Raw genomic sequence first — 13,176 nt, 5'->3', positions numbered from 1 at the left:
ATTTTTATAGGCCACACACCACAGAGCATGATGGGATGTTAATGACTTAACTACTATGCAGTACACCTGTGTGCAAGCATCTGCACTGATTATGTTTCTCACCCATTTATTCGGGTTTTTACTTTAATTTGCTACCACTTTTGCGTGTTGAAATTTATGCCTCCACCCTCCACCCCCTCTGTTTGCCTGTCTCTACCACAGTGCTCATTTCCCAGGATATCCCCTGCTCTCTGGGAGGGTGATGAGATTTGAGAAAACTGGTGTATTTGGAACAGTTTCTCTGTTCGATTAACGCTGACGTCACCCGGGAGCGTTGAGTCCTGCGCCGCAGTCGGTCCTGAGATGAATGCACAATATTTAAATCTAGCCTACCTGGTTCTCTCACTCCACCCTGTGGACTCAGCATGTCAGCACAGTGGAGAGCAGAGAGCAGCACAACCAACAGTGTGGAGTAATCTGAAGAAAGATCAAAGCATTACAGTCATCTCCTTTTGACCATATTGATCATAAATATTAGATGAACTTCTGTATTGATTACTATGTAATGACTAACTAAAGGCCAACAGGAATAAACATTAATTAAAATTATCGCCTTCAATTGGACGATTAGTCTGTACCATGTAAACCTGTTTAACAAACATTTTAACAACCTAAAACTAGAAAATTTAAAACTTAAAACTAGAGAGACTGAATGAGAATATTTTTTGCTGAAAATGTGTTAGATGAGAAATTTTGTTGCATGCTATCAGAAAAATACACATTCAGGTAACTTCAAAGGAAAACTTTATTCCTACTTTTTTATATGATGACTGTCCTTGTTTTATATCCAAATTGGATGCCTAAAATAAAATAGGATCAAACACTCTCTGTGGTTCTATATCACAAAATCCACCTCATTTTTGATTCTTTAAATTCGTCCCAATACGTTTTCTGTGACACAGATATAAAAAAAATTAAAAAGTACCACAAAACACACATCTGATTGTCTGATAGCGGTTGGGGATGAATCCTGTATTTATTAACTCTTAGCATTTTCCATTTAGTGATAATGTCTAAAGTATAGCAGCATGATATGGCAAACCTAACAACCTGGGATGGGCATCATGATAAACAGCTCTCATTTTCTGCTCAATCAGCAAACTAGAAGACATTTTGTAGTTTTCAGACGCTGCTGTCCTCCAAGTAGAAACATTTCAGCACCTTGGACAGCACACGCACCATTCCCCCTCTGCTCCAACAGGGGGCGCAGTAACCATATAATAACATAAGGTAGTGTTTGATGAGGCATTACAAATATTTCCCAGGTTCCACTTCTCTGAATTGTGTTTTGGTGATTCAGTTTGACTTTAATATACCTCCTTTAATATACTTTTTTTCATGCTCCAGCTGGGTGTAGTAAATCAATCTCTCTAGTCAGCCTCCACTGATTCTCTCTCATGATTCCAGCTGCGCATGGGCAATAAACTTTACGGTCAAACAAATGGAGAGAGGGGGGGTGGAGAGAGAGGCAGAGACTTGTGCACATCGTGTTTGTTGCCAGTGTTAACAACGAAGAGCAATATGGCAATGTATAGCGACACGCCGAGGCTTTCAGTGTTTAAAACATGCCTGGGTTTAAGTTGCACATAAACACGCCTGTTACTGGACCCTACGCTCACGTTTCCAACGGGCAGCCCGCCTCTTAACCGGCATCACCGACCCCCACCACCAGCACCCCCTCTGTCAGCATCCGTCCGTGGATCTCGTGTGATCGCATCGTGGCTGTTGAGCGGACCGACGGGCTGTGGTCTGTGCAGTCTGGTGTGAGGCTTTGGACTGATGTCTCTGCCTGTCAGGAATCTAAAGTGTCTGTCGCCGGTCATGTGCCAGTGTAAGGTCATCTGCAGCAACCGGACCCTGTCTCTTATGTTCGGGTGCAAGGTAAGCCCGGGGTGCAGGCGACGCTTTTGCACCAGTGTTGGATCTATCCATATTGCATGCTGTGGATTGTTGTTAATGCCAGATATATAATTAAAAAAACAACGAAGAAGAGGCCTCTGTGACAAATTCGTGCTGGCTGAGCTCGCCTTCATCTCGTGTGTGATGAATTAAGCGCCTTTTCCCACTGCACATAGTAATTAGTAGAGTGATCACACTCACCTATGGTTCCTCTGCGTCCATATGCCTCCAGGTGCTCGCTTATTCTCAGCATATTACCTCTCTGTTATATCATGTCGATGTATGTGGCCGATTTCCATTAACACACCACAGGATGCTTGATGCTGCTTGGCAGGCATGGATGCATAGTGTAGCGATGGCTTTTCTGTTTTCCATGAATGTGCCTACTGTCAGATTTTTCTCCTGCACAAGAGGAGGTCAAGTTGAGGCTATCATGGTTGAAGCATAACGCTTTTTTTTTTTTTTTTTTTTTTTTTTTTTTAGAATTGTTAACATTGGTTTTTTTTATTCCTGCAAAGCAAAATAAATGCATACTTTTGACCTTGGGAAATGTACTTTTTTTTTTTTTTTGCTGAAGGCCAATTACATATGATCCAGCATTAAGGAAACGGAACGCTGTAAAGGGGCTAAATCCCATCCTGAAATCAGGTAACATGAACAGTGCCACTGCTTGCTTTCTATAGCCTACTGATGAATCAGAGGCAGACAGCTGCTACTGGTCTCTTTTTATCAGCAAAAACCCAAGCTGTTTAGTCTATTTGTATGCTTCCCTTTGACCTCTGTCCTTTTATATAATGCTGAGTGGAACATGGTAGTGATCAGTGCTTACAATGCATGCATTCATTCACAGATTGTCCCTCACATATACTGTTCCCCTCCCTCCCTGCTTCAGGTGTTTCCAGTTCTGCAGCCAGCTCAGAGTTTCCCCTCCACATGGCACATAGTCTGTTAGCTCTATGGAGCCAGATTTGACTACATTGCGATGCTCCAGCCAGAAATGGTCCCTACACTTGCCAAAGTGATGTGTGCATGTGTGCAGAGCTTCAGATAAATTGTTTGTTCAACACTCTGGTTTATGTTTTGTCTTGTTCCATCTCATCTACTCCATGAATTTGAATAGTTATGTGTCAGTGGAAATGAAACAAGCAGAGCTGTCACAATAAGGAGATTTAGTTAATTATTTATTGTCATATAAATGACTGTTATTAAAGATTTCACTGTATTTTTCAATTCATTTTACACTTAAAGTACAGTAAAATCCTGATTGTTTATTTACACACTATACACCTGATGAGGACAGTACAACATCATAGTTTAATATAATAATAATTATAATAATTGTATAATATTATATTTTATTATATATTATTATATATTATATAATTAATAATTTAATAATATAATAGTTTAGAACATTTTTAGCATAATTAGCTTAGGTATGCAGTGCCTTTTGCTGAAATGTCCAAACAATCTACACATAATGACAGGTAACATTTTGGCACTACCAAGTCAGAGCTGTGTAATTTGACAGCATATATTATGTAACATGTGCATAGGGTTTCATATTTAGTTTATTTTAGCTTAGTTTATGTTCATACTGCATAAGATAAGATGATAAAAAAAAGTTAGAACATTGGGCAGGAGAGGCTAAAAATACCTGCCCTTAAAAAAAGGAAATATTCCAAAATATAAAAAGAACAGAAACTAATGCAAATACAGACATCAGTATAACATAAGAAAGAAAAACATAATGCAGCTTTTATGCACAGATAGGATCATAAATTTTGAGAAACAATTCAAGGATAACATGAGACGCTAGAAATGTTCACTAATCAGAGCCAGTTTCAGATGTTCTATAAATAAGGATAATGTAGTAATGTAGTCCGGCAGAACAGAACGTAAAAGTCCAAAATATCTTAGAATTGGTGGCCACAAATCCCACTCTTAAAAATGTTTTTGTCAAGTCTTTTGGCTGTGGTGTCTATTTTACACCATTTCTTAATGGAATTCACAGAACCCTGACTGTAATGTGTTATATACCATTACCATGACATAAAATTACTTCGGTCAAATATTACTCTTCCCAAATGCTGGAAAATGATGCAGAAATAATGATTCAAATGTGACGTCTCTGTTAGTTTGTTAATCAAATAATTGCAATGAGTAATACATGTGTCAAGCCTCAGGACAAGTTCACGTTTTTTGTTGCATTTTGCTATTTCAGTAAATTGATTAATCATCGACTAGACTACTTTCTATATTTGAGAGACACTGCTGGTAAAATTAATGTGGGTGTTTGCTTTTTGAGTTTCTGAGGGGGTGGCCCTGCTGTGCTCACTGCTGAGTAGTACTAGCACAGATAATCTCATGTGTCCCCACGCCTTACACCCTCCTGGCTCGTACACTATCTTCCTCCATATTTCCATACAAGACTCGATGGCTTTCTTGAGGAAAATGTATGAAAATTCTCATCCCACAGACTCAAGATGCCATTACAGTCATCATCACCAATGTGTGAAATGTAACCTCACAGCAAACATTTATTCTGCATTAAGAGCAGATTTTGAAATAGAATTAATGACACAATTAAATACAATTGTTCTGTGTTTGTAGTGTGTAGTGCAGGTTAAAACAGATCTTGCTTATAATAGTAACATTCAGCTCATCTCAAGCATGTATTAGTATGAAACACTTTTATTGAACGTCAAAGTTTGTTGTATTGTTTTTTTTTGTTTTTTTTAAATTCCAGATTACTTCTGACTTACTCTTTTATGAGGATATTATTTCCACAATAGGTACAGTCTGTTACAGTTTCAAAATGGTGCTTTATATGATCAGATTCTTTGGAATGTGATAAATTGTACTGTAGAGATACACCCAATATATACCCTAGCCACACTTTCCCGCTACATTTCCAGCTCTGTTTCATCCCATGCATCCTCCATAGCAGAAATATGTCATCTACTCCATTACTTGTAATTTCCTGAGGTGATTTTCCAAGGTATTAGTTTGGATATTCTTTTTTCAGCACAGCCTCTCAGTCATTTCATAGTCAGGATCTTAATTAATATTGTCTTTATGTGGTTGGAAGCATTCAGAGGTGCACTTTAATGTACTCTTTTATACTAAATGCTCATTGATGGCCTCACAACATTTAATGAGCCCAGGCAGGCTTGCTTAGATTTGTCTTTAAGATACAAAAGAGTTGAGTGTTTATATTGATGAATTGCGGAAGGCTGCAGTTAAAAAGGGAATTCAGTATTAATGTAATTAATGATTTATGACTCAGGGATCAGTGTGTCTTCATCTCAATATCTGGATCAGTGACCTCACCCTGAGAATTGATTCTTCATCGTCTTTACTGGAAAATGGACAGGAACATAACCTGATGTCACTGAATAAAAAGTGTAACGATGTAGAAAACACCAGAAGGTGACATTAAAGCAGAGGGGGGTTTGCAGTTCTCCACTGAGCAGTCTGTGTTCTTGTGTGTGCTATGTTGGTTTCACATTTCACATTCTTAGTGTTACTGCATTTCCAGCTTTGCAAATATTTCCTCATATGGATTTGACCCATTTTATCCTGCTGTTTGTGTCATCCTTCTTTAGAAAAACCCTGCCAGCTTCAGCGCTGACAGTATGGAGAAATGTAGCAAAAGCTATGTGCAGTGCTGTGTTCAGGTCTGAGATTGAACCATTCCAGGTCGCTTCTGCCTTTCTCGACTTGCGCTTCTCCTCTTATCTGTTATCAAATACTGCAGCCTGTTCCATGAGAGCAATGGATGTGCAGGTCGTAGGTCTGAGTAGTACACTCAGTACAGAAGCTAGTATTGTGTTGAAATGGCCCTCATCTGTAAAAGCCATGTAAAAATATGAGCAACCTTTAGTACTCAGATTATAAAAGTGTCTCACAGATCAGGTAATAACACAGAAAATACTAGGTTTCTGTAGAACATCTCAGTAAGAGAAATTGCAAATATTGAAAATTTGCCCAAATGAGTCTTTGCCAATGTCACTACCAACAGATTTCAATCTTGTATCATTCATCAAGCGGAGTAGTTACACCATGTGCCATTGAAATCCTTAAGGTGGTCACGCTGAAGCTGCTAAAACGATTGTGGAGAACTTGAATAATCAATATAGGTCTGTGTTGCTCTGAGATGAAGTTGAAATACATGTCACATGCTTTAAATTCATTTGTACTGAACAGAAAAAGACATATATCACAATTAACACCTCAGACCTGCTTCAGACCTGTTTTTATTAGCAGTGTTCATGATAGATGTGGAACCATTCATCAATCAGTTAGAATTGTGGTAAAATGCTTCAAACATGTGAATGTGTGAAAACCACAGGGCTGGAGGGTTAATAGTACAACCCCGAGTACATGCATGTGCAACATACATGAAAATGTATGTACTCAGCATAAAAACGGTGTGTGCATGCTTCTGTGAGCAGAGGGGGAGGGGATGAAATGATGAAGAACACAGAGCTTTGCAAGAGGGAAATAACTACTCAAATATAGATGTATTGTAAACAGGTAATGGGGACAGTTTTTAACTGCTGTGCTCGTTTTGCAGCAGAGCAATGTTTTGCCATGATAAAGATTTTTTATATAGAATCCAGAGGGAGGACAGTAGAATTTTTTTTATTTAGAGTTTGTTACTTTTTGAGGAGGTTAAAACCCTCCAAAAGTGCATCTTTTTGTGTTTGTTTTTCTCTTGCCTACTTTACCATTAAGATAAACATTATTAAATAATCACAGTTTCACTTACTAAATCACCTCATTAAGCCCATTTAACTCATTTTTCTTAAGCAAATAAGCTCCAGACAGACAAGACAGAGTGGAAACCACCCCCCCACACACAGACACAACCGTCAGCAGAAGCACCACAGCCAAGCATCCACCATGGCACCATTTGCTCTATCTATGACTCTAATCTGATTATTAAATTTGTGCATGATACATCTGTGTGGGTCTCATCAATGCCACAGATGAATCATGACATAGAAATGAGATTCAGAATCTCATTAATTTGGGAAAGATGAGCATAAATTAACCAGTGAATATTTACCGCTGAAATGTCAGATAGTCTTAATGTTGGGTTTGTAAAGCTGCGGTGAGCATGTATCCAGGGAATAAAAAGGAAAAAATAGTTTTCTGTATTTATTTTTTATGACTTATTCTGTTTTACTGTGGTAACATAGGCATTCTGGAGATGAAGAAAATGCAACAGCACTTTGGGGATTTTTATATTTTTAGAAAAAAGCTTTACGTTTGTTAAGATGGTAATAAACTTCAAAACATGTAGTGAGAGTACTTTTGTCTGTTTGATGAAAGTTTTAGCTCAGGTTCCAGGATGATGCTTGTGGGCAGACTGGGTGCCTACAGGAGATTATCTCCCTCAGGTACAATGTACTGATGTGTGGAAGTGCTGTTCAATATGAAACACCCTCACTTTGCAGGTACTGTTTGTCCCTCTTCTCATAATGTACCACCAGCAGAAGGCTTTTCTAGAATAGAATACAATCGAATTCAATAGAATGTCCTTTATTGTCATTATACTGAATGTACAACAAAAATGGAGAAATATACTTTAATGTACATATTCTGACGTCAGTTAATGTAAGTTTTTTTTTTTATTTGGGCTGCATTGACTTGTAATCATAGTATCAGCCTGTGCAATTATATCATCAAAAAAGGCTGCAATGTTATTGTCCAGATTTAAGTGTGATCTAAATGCAGAATGGAAAAAATTCAACACATTCTCGGTTGCCTGTCGATATTTTGGAGAGAGTGAAAGTAAGATTTGAAACACGCTATTTGAAGTTTGTGTGAAAAAATACACACTTCAGAGTGAGTGATTTGTATATTTTCCTTGAAACCTAAGCAAGTGGACTTGAAATTAAATTGCAAATTGTAATTATGCTCCCGATATCCATAATGCACTCTTGCCCATAAAGTTGGAATAATTTGTTTTCAGACATATTCTTCTTTTTATTCCTATTTAGACACATCAGTAATCACCTTTGACAAGGTACAGTGGTTAAATACTGAGTCTCAGTTACATTTTATCAAGAATAAAGAATATTGTCACAAGCATTTCATGAGAAGAGGTAAAAATATTTTATTCCAACTTCAAAGGCAACAGTGTATCACCAAATCATGCAGCCCTATTTTTTTGTTATGATAATAATTTCTCCAGTTAGTTAATTAAAGTAGAGTAAATACTGATTACATGACCATCATCTTAGTTATCTGGAGCATGTACAGAACTTTAAACTGTTATTCCTGAGAGTCACAAATGTCATCGAGGCTGGTGTCTATTTCAGAAATAGTGTGAAATGACTTCATCAAATGTTACACTCATGAAATCCAAAGAGCATGATGAGTTTTTGGATGAGTCAGTCCTTCTCATGTTTAGTTGCTGTTTGGGCAGCCACTTTGTATCTTGCTGCAAATTTTCAGTTTTACTCAGAAATGTGAGTAGAGTGTACACTCAACAGCAGACTTAAATATGGGTAAGCATGGTGAATGTAGAGCGTCTCCGTAGGGGAATGAGGAGCTCTTTTTTTTGTTGAAGCCCCACTTTTTGATTTCAGCTAAATGAATTCTTACATTAAGCTGTTGTCTGGTGCAGCTTAAAGCACTCTGCCCCATGGTGAATGTAAAGTCTGTTGTTGTTATTGCAGCATACATAGCTACAGGACACTAAACACTTGTCAAAGTGTTGTGCTGAAGCACCTTGGAGAACAGTCTGAAGTTAGCATTGGCAGAAGATGACTGAGTTTTCTGTCTTCTGGGGCTTATATACACAAGAAAAAAAACTGTTGTACTGGTAGGTGTTGGCTGGCAACGGTAATTGTGATAATGCAAATGAGATGAAAGCTGCAAGACTCTTGAGAGTGAAAATCAACTGAGAAGGCAACGATGACTGTATTTTGATGAACTGTAGTGGAAAATAAAATGTTCAGATGATTAATAAATAACATTTCTGTCCAAACTTCTGATGACTAATTATGTTAATTTATATAATTATATAAGGATTGTATGTAATATAATGTGTGATTTTCTCTCATGTTGTTATAGGCTGATTTTGATGTTAAAATCAGACTGGATATTTCAGCTGAGCGGTAGTGTAAAGGTGACTGTAGGTGGGTGTGAGGACTCGCCCTACTAACACTCGGCAGGTGTTCTGGCCTATATATAGTATGTGTAGTGAGGTACTGTGAATTACTCTGTGTCTTGTACAGATGGATGATATTAAAGTCCATCTTGATGTGAAAACCAGATGAAGAAACAGTAACAGGGTTTTTAGTTATTATGCAGGTGTGTAGTAATAACAATGTCTATGTTATTAAGAATTAAGTGTAGCCTAATGGGAGCCTAGTTCTTTAGATACATTAGAAATAACTGTATGCTAACTATATTTTTGGTTTGTTTCTGGCAGGGGATCATTGTTGCACGTCACCCTTCTAGCTAGTACATTGTCACACTAATCAGCTCATTATATTTTACAATATTCTGAAGCTGCATACAGATGTAGCATGCAGGACAAAATCCTTCAAATACCATAGAAAAATGGTTCAATCACCATTAAGAGAAATGCAACAGATCTACCTGTAAAAGCCTGAATTAAGTTATAATGCAGGGAGGATTTGCCACTTTTAATTTACACCTTCTCTCGTGTTATAGCTTCTCGTGGTTCCTTTAGCGCCTTACATGTCAAATGCACTTACAGTGTGAGTTTCATAGAAATTATATGCCTGAGAGACGAGGTTAGCGCTCATTCCATTACCTAAAGCACAGTTATTTAAATGCTGCAGCTTGGTCCTTGAATTGCAAACTGAGATGATAGTAGATCATGTTTGACATTTGCTCTACGTAAAAATTAACTCATTCAACCGCTTAAGGAGCAGCTGTAGCGAGCCTTCTTATTACAGTACAGGAGAGCCAACAACTGCAACAGCAGGCTGGAGAAACGTGTTTTTTTATTGACCTTTACGACAGAGTTATTCCTCAAAGATGTACTTGTTTCTTTCCATGATGATGTATTAGTACAATAAAGCCTAGGAAACCCAAAGGTGTTTTATTGCAGTGGTATTTTTTGTGGTCCACATGTACCGTTAGAAGCAGGTTTTAATTGTTGCCAGCTGTTACGCTGCCTGTTATACTCCCTGGCTGTGAGAAAAGAAGTAATTATCATTGATGTAATGTTCAAAACGGATTATATTAAATCATGTTTGTTTTGAGTATTAATCTAATGGCAGACAGGGGAGTGCCTAAACATCAGACAGCAAAAAATGTTACTAAATAGTACCCAGTAGTCTTTAGCTCATTTTGTTTGCCTTGATTTTGATATCACTGATTTATAGGGAGGCACCGAGTGCAAAATTGTGGGCTGATAACAAAATTTAAGATGATTATTTGGCTAATTCTTTGGTTGATGCTGATATTGATGTTATTTCCTGTTAGCTTATTTTGTTTTTGTTGATATTTATCCCCATGTATGCCAGGAAATTTATCAATATGCATATAAAAATAGTTTTACTCGACACTTCACTGCATTATTTTTTAATAAGCACAAATTCAACCATGCAAATATATGAAACAAATAAAGATAGGGATGCATCTATTGCCCAATATTTGCCAAATACGATACTAATATTATAAAGTGACATTGTAACACAGTGCCTTATGCCAATACTGATATTGCTGTCTGTTCTTTTATTTTGTTTTTGTTATTTATAGCCCCTCCACAAATACATTCTCATTATATTAAGATAAGAATAGTTGAATTTTGATATCTCTCAGCCCCTCATCACATTATCTTTGAATGAACACACATTCAAACAAGCCCATTTAGGGCTATATTAGAGCATCACTAAAAAAAATTAAATATTTTACAACAGAAAAAGTCAGCCGCTGCCACTGGTGCAACACATTGTTAAATATCAACAAATATAGACTGATACCGATGTTCTACTAATATATATGTGCATCCCAAGATGTTTATCTTCACATACATTGAACTACTACTGACTGATTTCTGACTTTTCCAGGTAGTGTACAATTTAGGAGAAACATACGTCATAATAATAATTAAAAAAAAAACAAAAAAAAAACAATGCATTGGCCTTAAATATGGATGCTGTTTCTTCTTTATGTATTATTCAGTGTATGTTTTGATAAGAAATGATCCCTGTTGCGACCCACCAACAGTCTCATGCATCAATTCACCTGTGCTAGCTGACAGGTAGTCCCATCAAGCAAAAGTGAACATCAACACGAAAAAGTAAATTTGCACACATCATTTATCAAGTGGGCTCATTTTGTAGCTAAAGATCTCTATTTTATGGAATTGTTATCCTTTTTGAAATACCACTTGTAAAAAAAAAAAAAAAATCACAACCGATTTTATTGATTGTACTTTTTACACCATAGCCATAACTCGAATTTGACGCCAAAAATCATATCTAAAAACTTTGAAAATGTATTCAATCTGCTGATTATGTAGATGATTGTTAAGTTTCAAGTATTAGATTTTCATTATTTTGTGAACATTATTGATATTAATGAGTTTGAACGTTTGTGACTTGCTTAAAACGCCCTGTTTACGTGTTACCGCAAAAACACCAATTTTTAATTTTCAAGTTACTTATAATTCAGATATTTGAGTGAAACTTTCAGAAAGTAATGATCTTTGGATATATTTTTGGTGATGCATACACTGGTAAAGAGTCATCCACGTGTTACTATGGCAGCCTGTCCATGTGTTACCACATTCTCATGTCAATAAAACAGACACTTTTCAATAGTTTACTCCAAAATGAATTTTCAGCATAATTGAACATAATATCTAAAAGGTTTTGTCCTACTTGATATCAGTTTCTTAAAAAAACTGATGTCCGTTTCAAGTCCATGTGTTACCGATCAGTAATTTGGCATTTTTCACCTAAAAAATTATCGCCCCAAATGTTGTTATACATAATGTGCTTATAAATACCTACTCAAATATATAAAATACATGCATATAAGTTACTCTGCTTACATGACAGAGACTGTTGAACATGAAATGTGTCCATTTGTTACCGCTTGATCGGACCCTAGTATGAATGCAGACTTGTATAGAAAAACCCATCAATATCTCAAATATTAAAAATGATGCACCTTTAACAGCACTGAGTCACAACAGTTAGTCAGATAGTTATTCATTCAGTGGGAAATTGTGCAGCTTTTGTGAAATATAACAGGTAGTCAGTGAGTAAAGAGTATCTTCATGTACTGATCAAAATGTGCCTCAGTGGCTGACAAACAAAAGAATTCAGTTATTTGTAGTACTTACATATTTTATGCAATGCAAAATAAAATGTGTAGATTAGCAGCTTTTTAATCACAGTCCTCTGAAAGACCTCTGAATAAATGAATTGTTAACTTATATATGCTACAGTTAGTGGAAATTGTAATATGCCTAAATCTCTGATGCATAAGGTTGGGCCATATTCATATTATTTGAGCCATATTTTACAGTTTATATAGTGTATATGAAAATATCTTTTGCCTCTTAAGAATTTTTAGATACTCATTTTTTAGATGCTGATTACTTTGACTTATTTAGTAAAAAAGAGTGTATTGGAGAAATGATTGTCATCTGTTCTTCATGTTAGAGTGAAACAGGTGTGGGTTAGAACAGAGTCTTTTCAGGGAGTCTTAAAAAGTCTTAAAAGTCTGGAATTTACAAATCTACATTTAATACCTTAAAAAAGTGTTTAAAAGGTTTTAAATTTGATATGGTAGGTCTTAAGTTCTGTTGCTATAAACTTGTCAGCTGTGTTGTATTTAAATGTGTCTGTTAAATGTCCAAGCTGCAAAGAAAGTAACGTTAGTCGACTCAGTTCCACTCATTCCAACCCGACAATTTATACTGAAATTAGGAAACAATTACTGATAACTTTGCAGCCCCCAGAGAGAAATGACTCAGAACGGTGGGAATTAAGATGTTGGAGTAAATAAATACATTTTCCTAAATTCTAGGAGTCATGAATATTTCCTAGTGTGGCTGTGAAATGGGCATTACATTTTGTTCAAAGTAGTCTTAAAACATCTTAGATTTAACTTGTAGAAGCCTGTCGGAGCCCTGCTTTTACCATACATTGTTAGATATTTTTGTGAAATGTAGATGTGAAAATAAAATGATTGAAGACAGACAGCTGTGCTTGCATTTTTGGAGTGTGAGTC

General features: G+C 36.5%; 1 protein-coding gene across 7 annotated transcripts in view; it reads left to right on the top strand.

Moving 5' to 3' along the window:
• The window catches only part of dlg4a (discs, large homolog 4a (Drosophila)), an 85,240-nt gene that overhangs the window by 29,548 nt on the left and 42,516 nt on the right, over positions 1–13,176 (top strand). The window contains exon 1 of one of the 7 annotated variants that reach the window (XM_030154193.1): positions 1,551–1,920. The exons of 3 other annotated variants lie outside the window; for them this stretch is intronic. In XM_030154193.1, coding sequence (XP_030010053.1) covers positions 1,819–1,920 — 102 coding nt within the window. In that variant the 5' untranslated portion in view covers positions 1,551–1,818. Of the gene's footprint in view, positions 1–1,550; positions 1,921–13,176 lie in introns of those variants that run through there. 3 more of the 7 variants (XM_030154200.1, XM_030154194.1, XM_030154192.1) reach the window with 3 other exon arrangements.

This window comes from Sphaeramia orbicularis, chromosome 14 (assembly GCF_902148855.1).
Source record: "Sphaeramia orbicularis chromosome 14, fSphaOr1.1, whole genome shotgun sequence".
Classification (NCBI taxonomy): Eukaryota; Metazoa; Chordata; class Actinopteri; order Kurtiformes; family Apogonidae; genus Sphaeramia; species Sphaeramia orbicularis.
Note: the sequence above shows the minus strand (reverse complement) of the source record. Positions and strands in the feature narration are given on the sequence as shown.